Below are 20,149 nucleotides of genomic sequence, written 5' to 3'. Positions count from 1 at the left end.
TATCTATATATCTATCTATCTATAGAGAGATATGTCTGTATATATACACAGATTTTTTTTTTTTTTAGGTCTGTAGCCTTTGTGATCCGTGCATTTTTCCATCCAGAAGAAGGCGCTTGACAGCGTCCCATGCCCTGTGCCTGCAGGCTTGTGGGTGACCTACAGAGATGTCACAGAGCGACCCAGACGACGACGCCACGCCCCCTGCAGGCTGCAGAACGAGCCGCACCGCAGTCCGCAGTGAGGCAGCAGACGAGAGCGCACGGAGCGGACACGCACTGCGGTGGAGCCCGGTACACACAGACCTGCACCATGTAAGTATGCGGAGATCAGCTCCAATCTACTGCCGTACATTGTGGAGATGTGACGTGACAGAAAAAAAAAAAAAAAACAAGTTTCTTATTTGACAGTTTTCCAACCTAAACCTTGGTTGAATGTCTTTTTTTTGGTGACTTGTTTAATCGTGAGAGAATTAAATATTAAAATCGTGGCGATTTATGCGACGCTCTCATTATCAGAGTGTGGAAATGTGGATCTATGATCAAATGGTCAATGTATATACTGAGAATATTCATATCCACAGTGGATTATTAAATCAAACTGGGAAAGTTTCATTTCTATCATTGGATATGGGTAAAATAGCCTACCTCAAATATGATGCACTATATATACCGACTTAATATAGGAAATATTTTCCTTGAGTAACCTTTATTTCCACTGATTTATTTTAATATATTGCTCACAGGCCACATTTGCAAGTCTATAAAGAGTCTTGCAGCATCTCCATTTGACCTCAAACGCCTTTGCTTTTGCAAAGGTAGAAGCATGATGATGCAGCAAAACCTCTGAGAGGAGAGGAGAGGAGGATAATGTGTCCCACTTTATCTCTGCAGTGCAGGCACTTGCATGTACTTCAATCTGCTGTGCACTGTCAATTTTATTTCATTAATTTTTTATTTTTTTTTTTTTTTTTTTTAACAAGACAGACACAGACCCATTTCACCCTTGGCACTATAATTATATTCCATCCTCCAACTAGAGAAGACTATACTTAGTCATTGCAGACATGGAGATTTATGTCAAATTTGTTGTTTGTTTTACGTTTAATTGTATTAAATTAATAACAACAAGTTTGCCTTTTCGATTCTAGTTCCATTAGATTGTTGAAGTTGTGCATTGTGTGTGGGCGTGGGCATGTGTGTTTCCACAGGGCCTTCCTCCCAGTCCTCATGGTGCTGGCACTGCTGGTTTCAGCTGAAGGCAGCATAGGGTGAGGCCGGTAGATATTTTCATTTTTATTTTTAGACAACAGAATCCGTCACATAGAGATTGTGAAAAGCAAACCCTCCCCTTCTCTATTTTAGACCAAGCACCAACATCAGCTTTTGCACCGAGTCCAAGGAGTGTCTGGAGTATGACCTTGTCTGCAAAACAGATGAATACGAGGTGATTCCCCCTGTGTGTCCAGCGGTCGGAGGGGGCAATCGTTGTGGCGTAATTCGAGTTCAGACGCTGCCCTCCAGCGCTGCCGTCACAGATCCAAGTCCTGACATTTCCATCCATGTCCTGGTACTTTAACCAAGTGATTGAAGGAGAGACGACCAAGCTTCATGAGACTCAGCGGCTCATAGAGATAAACTGCTGACGGGGGACTCGAGGGTTCAATGCCAAGTGAGCTTTTGAAAGGCCGCGCCTCTTAAAGTGCCCGGAGATCAGGGCCGAGCGCGCAGGCCCCGATAGCGTGATTGCGCACTCAGAGCCGGTTCGACTCCCTCTCTGCCCCAGCAGCCTGATCCCAAACCCGAAGTCCCCATTAAGACTCATCGGCTCAACGAACCGATGAGTCTTAATGAGCACCGGTCATCTCCTCCAATCATCGAATTAAACTAAACTCAGTTCTGAAAATTCAAAACTTGAACCTTGCGGTGGCACCACTGGAAGGCAGCATCCAAACTATCGTGCCACCAGGTCTCCGAGCGCTTTTAAACGCGCCCTCGGGGTGCTGCCTTTCAAACGCTCACTCGGCAATCAGACCCTCAAGTCCTCCTACAGCGGCGGTGACTTGGATGGAGGAATCGGGACTTTAAGCTGTGACAGCAGCACTGAAATGCAAACCCAGTCCTGCTGGGTTCCAGCTTCCCCCGAGATGACTGAGGTGCCCTTAAAATAGACGACTCTCGGATGCTGCTGTCCATTGAGAGGGACCTTGTTACCAGTTGACCGTAACAAGCTAAAATGCTCTGTGCACACCACTGGTGTCCAGCAACACATTATGCACAGTGACCAGTAACGGCTCATCCTGCAACGCGATCCTCTGTACTGTCTGCATTGTCCAGGTGCGGCACTACGGTCCCACTCGCTGGTTGTCAACAAATGCAGAGGCCTATTTCATGGGTGTCGGTGCAGCCATGGCTTTCAGGAGGCTCTTCCAGTACATCACTGGGGCCAATGAAGAAGGTGTGGCTATAAACTGGTGTGGAATTAAGACCATTGTTCAGGCCTGAAGCGGTCGGATTTGTGTGACCCTCGATGGACTTTGTATGCTTGTATCGTTGCTCGGTTATTTTAGGCATCCAGATGGAGATGACTGCTCCCGTCCTGGTCAGAATCCCTGAGGAAACCAAGATGTGGGAGCCGGCGATCTATACACTGAACTTCCCTCTCCCTGCGGCCTACCAGGACAAGCCTCCCAAACCGACCAACGATAAGGTCAGTGTCTCGGATCAGCGGCGGCTTTTTCGGGCCTGAATACCATCTCCCTTTCTCTGGTGGTATCCCCCGCGCTGTATATGTAACTGTGACCACCGAACGTCTGTTTGTCTCCGGACAGGTTTATTTCACAGAGATGCCAGACATGGACGTCTACGTGAGGAGCTACGGAGGCTGGATGCTGTCGGTCACCTCCAGGCTGCATGCCCACTTCCTGACCAAGGAACTGGGCAGAGTCCAAGCCGCCTATAACCACACCTACCACTATGGTGTAGGCTACGACAGGTATATGAATTCATGTAAAAACACTCAAAGTTGTTTGTTAAGTTATGTTTAGAAAATATTCGAGACCAACTGTGTATTTTATTCTTTTCTTTTCTCTGTGTGCGTCCAGTCCCCTGAAGCTCCTGAACAGGCACAACGAGGTGTGGTACGTCGCAGAGGGCGAGCCGGTGTGTACGGATCCCCAGGAACCCACCCCTGCACACACGCCGGCGCCCACGCAGACCCTCACCAGCTCCCCCACCGACACCCCGCCCGAGTCTCCCCCGCACACCCTCGCTGATTCCCCCGCGATTGTCACGCCCTCCAGGCTCTCCTCGGACATTCTGGTCAACGCCTCCTCCCGTTTTCCCTCGAGCGCCCCCTCTCCGCCCCCGTCAGACGTCCCCGCCAGAGGCTCGTCTGAGGGGCCGCAACGACCCACCGTTAGCGTCCCCCCCAACTCCGCTGTTCCAAGCCCGGCGGAGCCCTCCACCAATGCCTCTCGTGTCTCCTCTACGACACCCTCGGCGGAGCCCGAGACCACCGCGGGCCCCCAGACTGCGAACGACTCCCAAGCTGTCACCGGCCCTCAGGTTGTCACCGGGAACCAGGTTGTTACGGGAACCCAGACCGTCACTGGACCCCAGGCCGCGACAGGCCCTCAGGCTGTCACCACCCCCCAGGCTGACAACGTCCCCCAGGCAGACACCGGCTCCTGGAACAGCACGATGCCGCGTGGCTCTCCAGAAACGCAGACTGACGCTGAGGCTGGGGCTGAGCATGATCACACTCATTAGCAACATCCGCCCCAAACCTACTTCACTCGTTTCGGGTTGTGAGAGGTCGGTGAAAGTGCAAGAAACAGAACGGGAGGTAGCGGTGTGAGATGCTGTTTTTGGGCTTTACGGATGCATATGACCTGATTAGCTGCCTTGTATCTTCTGCATTCTGTGTCTGTGTGTGTGTGTGTGTGTGTGTGTGTGTGTGTGTGTGTGTGTGTGTGTGTGTGTGTGTGTGTGTGTGTGTGTGTGTGTGTGTGTGTGTGTGTGTGTGTGTGTGTGTGTGTGTGTGAGCCCATTCCCTCCCAGTAGCACTTGGCTGGTGTGAGATGATACGTTCTGTTTTAGCAATGCACCTGCAGCTCATAGAAACATAAGCTCAATGTCCTTCCGTCGTCATAGAGATACATCATATTCTTAAGTAAGACGTCTCCCTTAGATTTTAGGTTTGCTGTGTGAGATCATCCATCCAGCCCACATTTAGAGACAGAGAGGCTGTATTCAACTTTTTACGTCAATTAAACTGTACCGAGTAGGAATATTTAAACTATAGAAACAAGCATTCTAACGGAAATCACGACTGTGTCTCGGTGTAGTTTAGGGATTAACGATACTTAAATGACAAGATCACAGTTTTATTTCTGTTGTACTATTCTCATATTGTGCAATGTATATAATACTCAAGGTAAATGAGTTAGAATCTGTGTTTAAATGTTGTGAAGAGCATTTACGACGTGTCTGTCCGGGTTGCTTGTTAGTTGTCGTGCTACAAAGCTTTTACGGCCTGTAGTCCTGTGTCAGCTTTTTTCACGCTGTGTGGCTTTCTAATGATCAAATACTGTACTATCATTACCGGTAGCCGACTGTGTACCCTGTAGAGGTTTCTTTTACTTTGTGAACTTGAACTAATTATTGAAATAGTTACTCTCAAGGTGTAGACATTTAAACCTTGTCAAAATCATTATATGAGTAATTTAAGCACCTAACCCATATTAAACATACTTAATCAAACCAGAAATGTGCATTTATTTCTATATAACAACATTAATTTCTAATAAGTTACCTATCATTAACAATCATACAATGACTATACTACTAACTATCAAACAACTGTTTCTAACATGGTTAAATTAATTTGTGCATATTTTTCAAGGATGTCTAGGATTAACTGGATGACTATTAATTTATGGATGACTGGTACCTTTTTTTCCCCCCAAACTATAGGTATAAAAATGAGTGAATGACACCTCTATAAAGTAGAACCTGGAACAGGATCTGCTTTAATGTGGAAGTGCTTCAAACTGCAGTTCTGCCGATGGCCACTAGATGCAGCTCCACAAAGCCTCAAACAATGGAAAAAGAAGAAACATTTTGATAGAACACAAAATAATAGAAAATACTTTCCTTTCTCAATATCCAACTTTACTTCTGCTAATGAGTGTCCTGGATGTGATTTGCAAAATGTTTATGCTGAGGGCGTTAATGCTTAAAGATGTGTATCTGGGGGTGTGGTATTCACTGCTCAATGGAATACTGATATTTGGGGTGGCCTTACTTTGTAGTTACTAATGTAAGGTCAAAGTGTGTTCCTTCAAAAAATGCAATTGAGGGCGTGGCCTTGTTTTGTTCCTTCACTGGGCTGATGGGTCTAATCCTGTTATTTCCAACCTGCAAGATGCAATCGAGGGCGTGGCCTTGTTTTTTTTGCTTCATTATGGTAATGGGGCGTGGCCTAATGCTGTTCCTTGTTCCATTGTCATCAGGATCAGCATGAGCTCTCATCTGCAGCAGAAAGTCTGAATACACCCCATAGATATACAGTATATTGGAGACATAAAAGGAAGACAGAACATAAGCTCAACAAAAAAAGAGAGAATGTGCTCAATCCATTTAATTTGGTCTGACACGTAGAGTTTACTTTGAGAGACACCTGTTTTATTTTGCTGTACCTCAGAAGGCGCCACAAATTACTGATTTCATTATTTAACCACGGCATGATTAAAATTGTGTACAGTTGCTTAGCTATGCCACTCTGATTTCATTAGGAATTCACGGGAGACAGACGGTGGATGTTTCACCAGCATCTGACGCTCAGGGACCCAACCCCACACATTCGCTCTTCAACCTGCAGCCATTTCACTGTGACGTCATAGAAAGGTGTTTTAAATACCAATTCATGCTACAGCGTTTCTGTCCTCATAACCACAGATGATATTTTACAGTGCTTTGACCTGCTTCCGGAACATCACTCTAACTCTTCCATTCACAGGACGGCGAACGGAAGGGTCTGGCCATGATCATTTTAGAAGAAAAGAGGAAACTATACAACAAGTGTGCTTCGATCGTTTTCCACCGTCGCTCAGGGTTTGAATTTAAACCGAGAAGCTCACAAAGCAAAATCCGTGCAGTCACCCCGACGTTCAAAGGCATTTGAAGGTTTGTTTTACGGTATAAAACACATGTCAGTCCACCGTCTGAAGAAATGCAGGTTTTTGGAAGAGTGCTTTTGTCCGTCCTTGATAAGACACATCTCACGAGGAGAGAAATGTTGTGGTTTTTATTCTTTAAAAAACAAAAAACAAAGGAATCTGTCTTTTTTTTTTAATTTAAATTTCAAACAGCGAAATTATGAATTCTCCCAATGTTTTACACTTATAAGTATAATAATAATAACCAAACACTGTGCAGGTACATGACGATTTAACAAAGTGTCCTGCTGTGTCATCCAGGTGTGAGTGAGACGGTGCATCCTGCAATTCAGACGGAGAACGAGAATTCTAGCAAAATCAACGGTAGGTGCACATCTGTCTGAATGATTATTTACATTATTGATGTGAAAATATTATTTTCGCCATAGCCACCGAGTCAGTTATTTCATGTCGTGTTGTGACGTCTGGAATAATGTGTCGTGTTCTTTACTTGGGTACGGCCACTTTCTTGGCGCCGCTGGCCCTCCTGCCTCCTGCCGCGCCCGCGCCCCCCGCTCCCCCTGCCTGCCACAGGTGGCTTGGAATGGTGAAGGCGTCCACGCTCATGCCCATCGTTTTGGAGGGAATGGCGCTGAACTGCTTCCTGTCTGAGCTGTATTTGTAGATCGATTCCACTTGGGCGGAGTTAAGCGTTCGCGGCCCCACGCCGGCCAGCCGCACCAGCTCCTGGGCGTCGGCGCTCATGGTGTAAACGCCCCGGAACTGGCAGCTAGCGTCCCGAAATAGGATGAGGAAGTGGTTGGCGGGACTCTTCTCCATCTCCTGGGGGTTGAGGAGATGAAAGAAGAAAGGGAGAGGATAGAATGTTTAAGTGTTGGGTCATGACATGACATTTTGTATCAGAGCTGAATTGAAAGGAATTCACGACAGAATCCATAACTTGACCGATTCATTGACCGTGTTCGTTGGATGGTCAGAATCTGAGCTGCCTACCTCAACTATTTTGCTCTTCTGAGTCTCGTTGACCTTGCCAGCAAGACAGCAGCGAGACAGAGCGTTGTGAATGATGAATTTGTTCGACTTGAAACTTGGCTCCTTGAAGAGCTTAGGACCTGTGCGCGCACACACACACACACACACACACACACACACACGCACACATTTACACGCATTGCTACCTATAAAACTAAACAAATTGTTCATTACATGTAGGTGTATATCGTTGTACCGGTGTACTCTGCGGCAGGCGTCGTGCCATTGGAGCCTGTTTCCCATTCCTTTTCTCCGTTCTGATTTGCTGGTCTGCTTAATGACATGCATCTGGAAGGTGAATCTGGCCCGCTGTTAAAGAAAGACCAGTCGATACATTTCCTGATCAATCAAGCTTTGCATTTAGTCAATAACCTGTGCTCCGTGCAAACCTGGGTCTTTAACAATCTACTGTAATTTGAAATTGATTGAGTGCACCTTGCTGTTTCTACCACACAACTGCCCATAGATAAATAGATAAGAGAGAAAAATATGACTACGCTGTACCTTGGTTTTTCTTTGGCAGAGTTATTGTCATCATTTCCTGGTTGGTCTGCTCCGGCGGCCAGGTTGAGGGAGGAGTGCGAATACACCTTGGTTAGCTTGGAGCCTGGTGATCAAGACAACCATAGAGAGAAGCAAAGAGGGAGAGTGAAGGCGGTAACAAAACGGACTGAGAAATGAGAGTAAAAATGTTATAAGTTAAACCGTTTCAACTCACACTCTAAAGAAGACTACCAATACTACTAATACTACTACTACTGACGCAGTCTGCAAGACTGTAAAAAAGAACCACTGGCAAACTGGTCAGTATAGTCAATACTATGAACTCTGAACATGGTCTTTTTGTTTGCTTCCTGTCCTTTATGAAGTTTGCTCAAAAAGTTCTGCTAAGTCGTGAGTACACTGTCGCTTTGGATACATAAGTGTGCGCACAGATAAATCGTTTTTTATTTCCTGGTGCGTTACCCGTGGCGTCCTTGGCCGGACTCTGAGACAGCTGGGACGCTTCTCTGGTCACACTCCGCGGCCGAGGCCGAGGCTGAGTCTTCTTGGCGGCAGCTCGCCCCTGAGGTTTCTGCTGCAGCATCTTGCCCAGGTCGTGCATGATCTTCAGCTGGTGCCTCCGCGCGTACTCCGCCCGTGTGAAGTCTCCACGCCGTGCGGGCGTGGCAGGAGGGGTGGGCGAGGGGGAGGTGACGGGCGGCGTGCGGGAGGGGGATTCCCGTCGCTCCTCTGAGGAGACCGGCCTGACGGCGGGAAGCAGGAGGTTGTTTTGATACAGGCACCACATGTATTTTGATTTTCCAGAACAATGAACCAAGTTGGAGCGCAGCCAGGTTTGAATCAAAGCACCGGGACCGGCTGTGGGCGTGTACGGCACATCGTGCATCGGTGTGACTGCGCGTGCACGTTTGTGTTACCTGCTTTCCTCGTCTTGCTCGCGCCACTGTTTCCTCCTCTTCAGCTGCTCGGCTCTCCCCTGCTGTCGCTCTAGCAAGGCTGCCTTCCGCTGTGCCATCTCACCCTGGCTACGCACCTCCTCCTGTGCAGACACACACATCAGAAATATGTACGGTGACGTGTCACCATAGGATTTATCTGTATTTATGCCTCTGATTCCGCCCCACCCTTATTCCTATTGTTCTATGCATTTACCTGAAAGAATAATCCTATTCCACCTTTCAATCCCGGCTCACTGTGCTCTCCCTTTGGCTCTGAAGCTTCTGTCGGTTCAGTCTGTTCTCCCTCGGGCTCCGATTCCCGTTCTAATGTCTCTGTAGGCTCTGCCGTCACACCCAGCTGTTCTGCGGATTCCACAGGCTCTCCACGCATCAGGGTTGCCACAGTTTCTCTATTGGTTTCGACGGCGGGTTCCGTGTGGTCGCTCACCGAATCGGAGGAGAACTCCTGTCCCTCATCGGTGTGTTCGTCGCTTCCCTCCTCGGGTCCTCCCAGGGACGACAGAGACACCTCGATCAGGCTGCAACGCTTGTCTGTCCGACCGCCACCATTCCCGGCCTCTCCCGCTGCACTGTACACAGCGGAGAGCGAGAGGGTCTCGCTCTCGAACGAGCACTCTGACGGAGCGCCTGAGCTGCTGCCGTCAACGAGCCCTGAACGGTCTCTCCTGTGATGGGACAACACTGCCACGCCTCCCCTCGCGACCTCCCCTTCCTCTTGCTCCAGCTCCAGGCTGAACTGGGTGGGTGTCTCACTGGAGCCCGCCTCGGAGGCACTCTCCTCTGGCTGTGACTGCAATATGGGCTGGGGAGGCTCCATGGGGGTCCGGGGGCCTCCTATGCGAAAGGAAGAGGAAGTCTGGACTTGACACTTGCTGGGGGACACACGGCGCAGGTGGGGGAGGGTGTCCACATTCTGGGGTGGTGTCAAGACACGGGCTAGTGGGGGGAACTTCAGCTCAGAGGGACGCGGGTGAGGCTGGTGCGTGGCGTGGGGATGATGTTTGGGGCTGCGAGGGGTGGAAGAGGAGTGTATCTTTGTGCGTGGGGCGGGACAGGAGGAGGACATGGGAGTTTTATGGGACGTTGTGGAGGTGTGGAGGTGAGAGCGCCGGGAGGGGGATGTGGCGGAGGAGGGAGCTGTGACAGCAGGGATCATCCAAGCCTTGCTGGTGGTCCTGTGACATGTCTTAGTTGGGGTGCGGGGAGGGGTTTTGGGTGGTGTTTTGGGGTTGCTCTTAGCTGTGGATTTGGGTGTGCTTCTGGGCGTGCTTTTGGGTGTAGTTCTCTGTGTGCCCATGAGTTGCTGCTGCTGTTCTGTCAGCTTCTGCATGTCTTTCTGCAGCGACTGCAACGCCTCACTCAGTTTATGCACTACCTCATTGTAGTCCTCGAGGACTGCCTCACCTCCTTTCCCCGCCACCTTCTCTTTCTCCCCCTCGCTTGTTGCACTTTTCTTGCTTTCGACAGAAAATGTGACCTGCTTCTCTAATCGAGGCGGGGGATTGCTGCTTCCTTCCGTTGGCCTCTCTTCCTCTTTTCCTTTATTCTGATTTTCTTCCTCTTCCTTTTCCTCCTCTTGTTGTAGCTGCTTCTCCATGCAGGTGAGGCGTTCCTCCAGGGTGAGGTTATCCTCGTCGGCTCCAGCGGCGCCTCCCTCTCCTTTCTCTCTTTTCAACTGCAAGAAGGCAGTTTTACCCAATCTTTGTCTGTGCTTGGTAAAGATTGCTTCAATACGCCGCTTCTGGGCTTCAATGCTTCTGCGTTTCTCTTCCAGGCGAGCCCCAAGCTCCCAGGCCTCGGTGCTGGGCTGGGGGCCTCTGGAACCTGGACTACCCTGGTGGCTGTGTGCCCCGGCTGGGGTGGTGGGTGTATGAGGAGTCCCCGGGGTGGTTGGCGTTGCAGCAGAGCCTGAGCCCTCCCCTGGGCCCGGTGCATGTCTTCTTCTGCTGTCCCGCCGTTCTGCAAAGCTTGTCATGCGTGGGCTGCTGCTGTTGCTTTGGCTACTTGGGCGACCATTACTGAGGCGGAGATTACCGGGGGTGTTTCCAGGGAGGTCGTCTGAAGCTTCAGAGGAATCTACGCTGCCGTCTCGTAAGACGGAGTCATCGTCACGTGACATATTTGAGGTTTGCCTTGACCTCTCTCTCCTCTCGCCCCTTGCTTGCCTTTCTGCCCTGCCCACCTCTCCTCCTACAGGCTGGTAGAACATCCCAGAACGGCTGGGCGCTGAGCTGCTGAGCTGTGCGGAATCCCCCTCAGGGTGATGGAGGAAAAAGCCAGCGGGCGCTCCCTCCGGACGTAACCTGGGCTCTGGTCTTCCTCCGAGCACTCCTCTTTCACCTTTGTCTTCCGTCTTTCCCTTTCTTCCTTCTTTGCGTCCAGGAGAATGTATCACTTGCCGGGGCTCCTCAATGGTTGGCAGCTCTCCCAGCGGAGCTGTGCTGGAGTGTGTGTGAAGCCCCCAGGAGGGGTGTCGCGAGGGGACAGAGGCGCTGACAAGATGGCTGAGGTCTTCAGGGGGGCTGTATGGGACACGGGTCATCCCCAATGACTTCAAAGGTGATGTCACAGCGTGGACGCCCGTGGTCAGGTTGTCAGTGCTGGAGTGTAGAACAGAGTCGATGGGGTTCCCCATGACAATGTCAACGTCACTATCCAGGCCAAAGGGTATGCTAAAGGTCACGGCTGAGAGAGGACGACTGAAGAGAGAAAATGGATGGACAGACGAATAGAAGGGAAGGATGGATGGATCAATGCATGTACGTAATTGTAGTTCATGAGGCATGAAAGACGATTGCACAGTGAGAAAATTAAAATGTTTAGAGTGATAAATAATTTACTAAACAAACCAATTTTAAAAACAGCCACCTGATTTGTTTCTTGGTCCATATTTTGCTCTCTGAGGTGAAAGAAAGAAAATGGATCTGTCGTTAAGTTTTTTGTTACAAGGCCAGAAATTATCGTTACAAAGATTCCCCTCCTTATTTCTTACCTGGTGACACTGGAGAAGAGATGGGCACAAATGGCTGTTTGAAGATAAAAGATGGGGAGCCACTAGAACATAGAAACACAAGTGTAACCAGACAACCTCAGCTCATTATCTGCAAAAAAAAACAAAAAAGAACAAACAAACAAGCAAAGACAAATGATAAATCTTCTATTAATATGCATGTATAGAAGTAGTGTTGAGCTGCTACCTGTTGCTGTTACCACTGACAGGACTGGTGCAGTCCAACAACCCTGAAACATCTGCAAAACGCAGAGACAGTGTCAGAATATGAATTGATTACTGCTGCATCAAACAGTCCATCACATAGCGTTAAGGGCATGTTCATTACAAACCTGTGAGGTCAAGTGGCTGCAGAGGCTGGACAAAGTCGGGCTTCTGTACCTCAAACCAATCGAGCAACTCCGCTATGAAACTCATGATGTTCACCTGAGGGAGAAAACACCACAGAGAGACTTCAGTGCCAACCTCAATCGGATCCCTCCCTTCTTGCTCGTGAAGCCACGTGTGTACAAGACTGCAGGTGGAGCCGGGTCAGAGCGGAAGCCGCCGCCACTCACGTGCAGCGCTGGCGGCGCGTAGAGCAGGTCCTCCACAGCCAGGGGGCAGCAGCTCCGCAGGCTGGCGTCACAGAACTCCTTGATCAGATGCAGGTTGTACAGGCTGTCGGCCACGGACATGGTATCCTTCAGACACACATCTGGGAGCCGCCAAGGAGGAGAGTGAGGGTCAAAGGCCACATGGAAATACGGGAGGGAGGAGCGATGGAGGTTATTCATACATGTAAAAAATCGTTGACAGTTTACATCCATTACATCGCGGCTGCAAAGCTTGTGTAAAATTCCACACATTCCGAAATAAACCACCCCAAACCACCCATGTTACAGTTTGATCCATTTAAACAGCTTTAAATTAATATTAATTATCTACGTACATTAGAATTACGGAAAATATAGAACCGCTCACGTAATAAGAATAAATACTGTTGCAGACTTTTGTTTATTTGGCCCAGATGACAAACTGGGCCAGGACCTCTATCTCAACATGAATTGAATGTTTCACTTATCCTGTGATTGAGTTTTCTAACTGCTTTAGTGCATGTCAAGACAAAGTACCTTTTAAATATTTAATGTTCTAAAACCTTTAATAACTGCAGTGTTCCTTATGTATGTTCACATGCTGTTGCATTCTGTGTGTGTGTGTGTGTGTGTGTGTGTGTGTGTGTGTTTGTACCCTCTAAAGGGAGCGAGCTAGGGCAGTAGTAGTGCAGTGCAGCAGCTATAGCACAGCCGTTAGAGAGATCCTTGACTCCAGAGACCAGAGGGAAGGTAGGAGTCAGCTTCGACTGCACCTTATCCTTCCTGTAGCGGATCTGAGTAAGAGAGCGAGAGACGAAGAAGAGGGCAGGCGCAGAGACAGGTAGGACAAAGGAAAACAACATCAGGAGGAGAGGCGGCAGACACAATAGTATGAGAGACAAAATTCATGATTTCCACCCTTCGTTTAACAAAGGAATGACATCATCAACACAAACTATCCAATCAAATTGAAGGCTAGAAACAATAGAAGACCAAGACGATGACTTAAAACTGACCCAAAAACAAATGCACACACACACACACACAGTGCACAGCTGGAAAGAAAGGAATTGCAATTTCAAAAAAAGGAGGTGGAAAAAATGGTTAGAAAAGATGTCAATGACACTAAAATGGTGAGTTGCAGACGGCCATGTGGTGTCCATGCAGCAGGACTGGGAGTGTACGGTTCCCAGTCAAGCACTAACCCGCCTGAACAGTCGGCGTGTGAATGATTTTCAAATTTGAAATTACACTCAATGACCTTAACACGCGTGAGAGTCTCACCACAAGACATCTGCTGCGTGTCGTGTAACTTGCATGAAGTGAAACAGTGCGCTGAGTGACATGGTCCAGCCCTGGTGCAGGAGGTACGGCTCATTGCTAAAAGAGCAATGTCCAATTGTGTTATTCCTGCCCCAACATGGCTTTCCAACATGTACGCCTAATTTAAAAGCAATAAAAAAAAACAAAAACAAAAAAAGGTGGGTCGATAAAGTAAAGAAATATGAAGTTTTCACTGCTCCATCCAACCTCAGAGGCGGAGTGGAGATCAGGTCAAAGTCTGGCTTGTCAGTAATCTGCTGATATAAATGAGGTGTGGCGATTCAGAAGGTTGAGAAGAGGAGGATGAGAGAGAGAGAGAGAGAGAGAGAGAGAGGCGTGTTATACATTACCACTGGCGGCTTATTTCCCGACTCCTTCAAACAAAAAGCGATAGCATGCTGGATGGGATATGGTAGAGAGAGGGAGACAAGCATAAATGACCAGGGGACTCAGGGAACCGCCACACCACATAGTCACTGCTAAGAGGAAGAGGAGCAACGGGGAAGGAGGGAAGGGCCGAGCGGGGGGCGGGGGCCAGGGAGGGGTGTAGAAATGATGCAAGTTTTGTCAACATCTTTTAATGCCTCGCGCCCTTTCTCCTCTCCATCAGTTACTTATTTCCCCCCTACCCTGACAATTCAGATTGTAAGGGTTCAAATCTAAGATACAGGCGATCGAATGTAGCGCGCCCCGGGTCAAAGTCGGTCCGGCAAAACATCATTAGTAGGGCGGTAATAATAAAGTAATACCCTGTAGGACTGTACTGCGACACATAAAGGCACTTTCAAAAAGCAGAGAGTTGTCATTTGCCATCGGCAAGGTGATTTATGCCACCGCAGAGACAGAGACAGACGAAAAGAAATCCACATAAAGAGTGGCAAGACAGAGACAGAAGGAGGGGACACTTACTGGGACTAGTTTCCAGTACCACCGCGTGGAAGGACACTGTCAGACACAACCATGAGAGAGGACAAGACCGAGGGGAGAAGAGCGAGAGAAGCAGAGCGGGAGAGATGTAAGAGGCTTTAATGGCACCAAAGTCGCTTCCTTGTCAACAAATGGTCAAAACTCGTATCACTGGGTATGCATGATGATGCTTTTTCCCCCCCTACCGTTTCCTGAGAGGGCTGGAGGTCTGTACATGTTTGAGATTTGGGGGGCTCTTCCTCTTCTGTGCTCTCTCTCAACTTCTGGTTCAGCTGTATTAACACATACAAGTGCATACGGTTTGTCCAATGTCGACTTGACGACGGCGCTTATACTGCACGTTTCGAGTGATGAGGGCGGCCATGTTTTGCAATATCAGCTTAACACTGTGTTGCTATGATCTTACCCTGTTCACCCAGAAGAGAAGGCAGTTCTCCCATGGAGCGCCAGCCCCCATCTGCTCTGCCTCCACTGCCATCTTCACCCCGCCCACTGTTTCCTTGGCAACCAGTGACATCAGCGCATCAATCACAGCCAGGTGGGCCCTCTGCATCAACCATACAAAGCAACATATAGCACAGTCACACAACAGCAAACCCATTTTATTTTGAGTTGAACATGTCATTTTTGTTTGACAAGTTCAAAAACTCCAAGAGGCACCCAAATGCACACATAAACATACGTACATACATACATACGTACATACATACATACATACTGTACATACATACATACATACTGTACATACATATTGTACATACATACATACATACATACTGTACATACATACATACATACATACATACATACATACATAATACTGTACATACATATTGTACATACATGCATACATACATACATACATACATACTGTACATACATATTGTACATACATTCATACATACATACATACATACATACTGTACGTACATACATACATACATACATACATACATACATACATACATACATACATACATACATACTGTACATATTGTACATACATACAAACATGTATACATACATACATACATACATACATACTGTACATACATACGTACATGCATACAAACATGCATACATACATAAATATGCCCAAACAAACACACACCGTCTTAATGGGTGAATGGCTGAGGTCATTTTCAGTAATGTCAACATCCTGATCCTTGGGGGCGACACCCCTCTTGGTGAGAAGCTGCAGCAGGGCTGAGTTGTCTGCAGGAAACCCCTGTGACGCCGTCCCAGACCCTCCGTGGGCCTGAGCAAGCAGGGCCTGGGCTCGGCAGTACAGCTCCGGGGAGAGCAGCAGCTTGGACACGGCGGGCTTGAGGTGCTCTTGCTCATACCGGTCCTTGTAAAGTGGCTCCCGCAGCTCTACCGGGACGTTCTCTGAATGACGGAAAGACAAGGGGGGAACAGTGAGCTTTTCCACAAGTGTTTCCTAGAGACAGGGCGAAAAAGGGATCGCTTCTCATCTCGTCTCACTCCAAAATCATGGGCACCAATATGGAGTTGGTCATCCCCCTTGCTTTCCAACAAAGGTTGGAAACAGATGTTGGGTGATTCGGCCTGGTTTGGAGTCAGCATTAATTAATTAATCTCAAGGTTGTGTGATTGGGTGGAAGTCAGTGCTCCGTGCAAGCCAATCAAGTTCTTCAAATGGGATCTTGACAAACCACTTCTTTATAGATCTTTTGGTGTATTTTGGTATATTTTGGTTCGCCCGGGTTTTGCATTGTAATGCTGAAACATTAAGGGGTCTCCCACCCTCCCCAAAGTGGAAGCACCAAATCACCAAGCCCAAGCCACACCCTCTGTTGTTGTATAAAGCCCTCTTGATCAGAAATAAGATCAGACTGGTCAGAACACTGCTTTGGAGCGGTACTGAACCTTTCTCTTTATTCTGCAGAATAAATAATCTTGAATATTCTCAGTTTTTGTTTTCTTGTAGCGGGCAGATTAACCTCACCGATCGTTGCAGAAGAATTTCTTCCACAACCGGGAAAGTGACCTTGGAATCACCATCCGTATATTTAAATGTACTACAAACCTACTCCCTGGAATTGCGGAGTGGTGGACAACATTAACAAAGGTTACATTTAGTTGAAGGGCGCACAAACTGCACAAAGGAGCACAGCGAGTTTTGTGGGACAGAGCATGCGAGTACAGTGAGTCCAAATTCCCAAAACGTTCTCTTGGTTCACTGACTCCACAGTAACCGACGACGGTGTCATTCAACCCTCTCCCGGCTCGACTTTACACTCGACTGTTACGGAAGCGATGCGACAATCAAGCACGTTCTTTTGCTTAAAAGGAAGGGCTCTAGGAGAGTGCAAGTGACAGCCTCTGTAGGGGGCCTGCAGGGGAAGAGGGAACAAACTCCTTCCACAGATAATGTCATCCTATGCATGAGCAGCTCTGCAGGGCGGACCAGAGCACCATGTACAGTATACAGGGTACTGTATGCGAGTGTGTGTGTGTGTGTGTGTGTGTGTGTGTGTGTGTGTTTGTGTGTGTATGTATTATTATTATATTGTATATATATATATATTGTATATAATAATAATATAATACAATATTATATATTATTATGTTTTAATTATTAGAACGCACAAGCTGCAAGCTGCGGCTCAGGCTACAAGCTCCTGGCTTAAATAGCCCCCTGGCGGACATGTGCCTAAGGGGAGGTACCGGCACAAATTTTTCCCTACTTCAAGCACTGCGCAGAACCCAGGAAAAACACACACATATAGCAGAGCGAAATCTCTCCAGCTGACCCAAATTTGAGCACTGGAGTCAGTGGATGTTCTGCTCAAGAAATCAGGATTATGTTAGATAGGAGTGGGTCGGGGGGGGGCTCTCCAACTCCATCCTCCCACGCTGCGCTCTCTCTCTCCCTTACTCATCCTACCTGCATGCCTGGAATTGTATCCAAAAATACCTCAACAGGGGTTTCTACATTTCAAGCATTTATTCTCGACATTACTACTGAGGGATGTGACTGTATTATTTGAGTTCAATTTGAATGACCATTTGAATTCATTTTTTTCTAGCAATGCTCGGTCAAAGTGAGGGGATGGGTGGGTTGAGGAAGGATCGGGGAATAGAAGAGAAGAGAATTGGAAAAAGTAATAAAGAAGGGAAAATGCAAAAATGTGTGTAAAAGAAACCTTAAACCAAATGCAAGATGCATTTCAATATCAAAAGGATATGAGACCTGATGAGACTTAGTGAGACGCAATATGCAGATACAGTATGTATTTAGTTTGAATTTTGAGTCGTACCAGCACTTGTTGTGAGGGTGTCATGTGCAGTGTGACACATACTGAACAGCAAAGTTACAAAAAGTGATTGACAAAGTTGGTGTTTTCTGTGGGTTGAATCGTCCCTTTTCACACACTGTGGTGCCTGAGAGCAATTGAAGCGTCACTATGGGAACAGCGGATGCGGGAACCCAGCACGGCCTTTCTATTAAGGCTATGGGACAGGACTGTAGAGCAGCGCCAGTTAACCCGGTTAGCGTGACGCACATCTTACATGGTGCCGTCAGGCTGAGACAAGACAGCAGCAGAGCAGAAAAACCCCCAGAGAGCAGAGGACCTTAGACAGTTGTTAGGATTTAACATGCGTCAATCCAATTCATAATTGGCCTATAACGAAAGGTAGACATCACAGGATCAAGCGAGCACAAGCAAGTAATAAATAATAATAACATCAGCGCTTAAAAAAATTAAGAAAGATGGGTGTACTAGGAGAGTAAATGAATAACAAACTTCACTTCTCTGGAGGTCATGTTGCCTTTAGATCATGATCCCTCATCATTATCTGACGCTCCTCCATTTTACATCATCACTTAGAAAACGCTTTTGTGCAAAGCAACTTAGAATTATTCATACACCGATGGACGCAGCTATCAGGAGCAATTAGGGGTTAAGTGTCTTGCTGAAGGACACTACTGCTAGCTACCGGGAAGGGCCCGGGGATCGAACCGGCAAACCTTCAGATTAATAGATGACCCCACTCTACCTAAATCAGATATTATGACTTCTCCCTGGGCCGCCTATTAAATTATAATGACGTGCCCAGCGGGTGCTTTTGCCTTGACAGCTACAGTATAGAAAGCCTGGCGACATCCTTATCTGCTCCATTGTTCTACTGACTGGTTCGATACCATTCAACCTGATCCACATGGTGTGTTTAATAATGCTTTAACACAACTTGACGCGCCTAACACGGTGTCGTAGGGAGCACATTTCATCCAAAGAAGGAGAGAAGGAGAAGGAGCGAAAAATAATAGTTAAAAAAAAATTTTTTTTACAACTTTGATTACAGTTGGGAAATACAATGAGCAACGGCCTAACCAACTGGTCGATCGTCAGTTTAACGTATTTGTCCACATTACATCAGGTCTACAACGACTAAAAGACGGAGGTGGCAAGTGAACGGGATGAAGCCTGTCAGCGGTTTAAGGAGCCTATTGTCCTGGAGAACCCACGTCCCCACGCAGCAGGTCCAGCAGGCGCGCTCCGTGACCCCGACACGCACCCAGTACCGCGCGGTGCCGCCCGTCGGGCCGCTCCGTCCGACACCGGTCATGTGCCGTCCCGTTCACCGTGTTTGATCACTGCGTGTCGGATCTCAAAACGCGTGTGTCTACCATCCAATAATATCTACCATCCAATGAGGGCCCGAGGCTTTGCAGCACCGCAGTGACGGCAATCCTCACGGTGCCGGCTCACTGTCGGATCGGGACATCCAGGGACCGCCTTTTAAATTTAAATCGTTTACATTATTAGTGTTGTTATTGTTATTGTTATTGTTATTATTGCTATCGTTATCACCCGATTGCTTTATGGATATTCCAGGTCGGTGGTCCTGCATGGGAGGAACGGGAGGCGGACCCCGCTACGTAGGGCTTCAAGGCAGTGGATGTAAATACTGACACGCCGAATAAACGCACAAAACATCCATTCAACACCGAGAGATTGTCATTGTAATTATTATTATTGTTGTTATTCTTGTTTTTATATCTATTGTTAGTATTATTCGCTCGTTGTTATGAATATAGTCGTCCTCCGTGTTGTCGCCCCACCCATCACGCCGTCGGCTCTCCTACCTGCGGACCCGTAGGACTTGGCCAGCAGCCAGCGCACACTGGCCCGGATCTTGGCCCGGGTGAAGTCGTACCGGTCCAGCGGTTCGATCTCCGGCACCGTGAAGCTCTTCTTCATCATCTCGCCTGCGTCCACCATCACCACCGCCCGGGCTGCGCGAGGGACCGGGAGCACGCGCCGGCGCACCGGAAAGATGCTCGGATGCCGGAGGAGGAGGAGGAGGAGGAGGAGGAGGAAGAGGTGGAGGAGGAGGAGGAGGGGGAGGAGGGGAAAAAGGAGGATAAGAAAAAGGAGGAGGAGGAGGAAGAGGTGGAGGAGGAGGAGAAGGAGGAGGAGGAGAAAGAGGAGGAGGAGGAGGGGTGTGTGAACCGTGTTGCGATGAATAGACTCTAACTTTGGATATGATTTAAAAAATCATTGCCTCCTTGAAGTCAATGGACCAACTTAAACAAAATGCTTCAATGTGTGTCAAACCTATATCTTTTAAGGTCGTTTGACAGAAAGCAGTATTTGGGTGGAATAAG

General features: G+C 48.0%; 2 protein-coding genes across 2 annotated transcripts; one reads left to right on the top strand and one right to left on the bottom strand.

The window, feature by feature from the left end:
* The first annotated feature begins 260 nt into the window (after window positions 1–260).
* Window positions 261–4,045, top strand: soul5l (heme-binding protein soul5, like). The gene is made up of 7 exons (XM_079999897.1): window positions 261–314; window positions 1,211–1,270; window positions 1,365–1,446; window positions 2,337–2,457; window positions 2,570–2,709; window positions 2,831–2,994; window positions 3,104–4,045. Coding segments are annotated over exons 1-7 (1,236 nt in total). The 5' UTR covers window positions 261–312; the 3' UTR covers window positions 3,771–4,045.
* Window positions 4,046–6,394: 2,349 nt separating this feature from the next.
* LOC307229802 (calmodulin-regulated spectrin-associated protein 3-like) lies at window positions 6,395–19,763 on the bottom strand (the record flags this gene model as incomplete). The annotated part of the gene is made up of 19 exons (XM_079999881.1): window positions 6,395–7,003; window positions 7,175–7,293; window positions 7,410–7,522; window positions 7,718–7,820; window positions 8,180–8,460; window positions 8,635–8,756; window positions 8,870–11,375; window positions 11,545–11,575; window positions 11,669–11,730; window positions 11,874–11,925; window positions 12,019–12,112; window positions 12,244–12,383; window positions 12,917–13,055; window positions 13,935–13,982; window positions 14,494–14,529; window positions 14,697–14,783; window positions 14,918–15,058; window positions 15,623–15,900; window positions 19,628–19,763. The coding sequence occupies 19 exons, from the start codon at window positions 19,761–19,763 to the stop codon at window positions 6,668–6,670; spliced, it is 4,824 nt and encodes a 1,607-aa protein (XP_079856007.1). The 3' UTR covers window positions 6,395–6,667.
* Between the last annotated feature and the right edge of the window lie 386 nt (window positions 19,764–20,149).

Source organism: Zeus faber (assembly GCF_960531495.2).
Source record: "Zeus faber genome assembly, chromosome: 4".
Classification (NCBI taxonomy): Eukaryota; Metazoa; Chordata; class Actinopteri; order Zeiformes; family Zeidae; genus Zeus; species Zeus faber.
This window is presented reverse-complemented; position numbering and strand designations above follow the sequence as displayed.

Bases quoted from the DNA above. Each gene is read 5' to 3' on its own strand.
- soul5l (XM_079999897.1), top strand. The intron at 1,447-2,336 runs GTGATTCCCCCT...TGCATTGTCCAG, and splicing joins GCAAAACAGATGAATACGAG to GTGCGGCACTACGGTCCCAC. The intron at 2,458-2,569 runs GTGTGGCTATAA...CGGTTATTTTAG, and splicing joins CACTGGGGCCAATGAAGAAG to GCATCCAGATGGAGATGACT.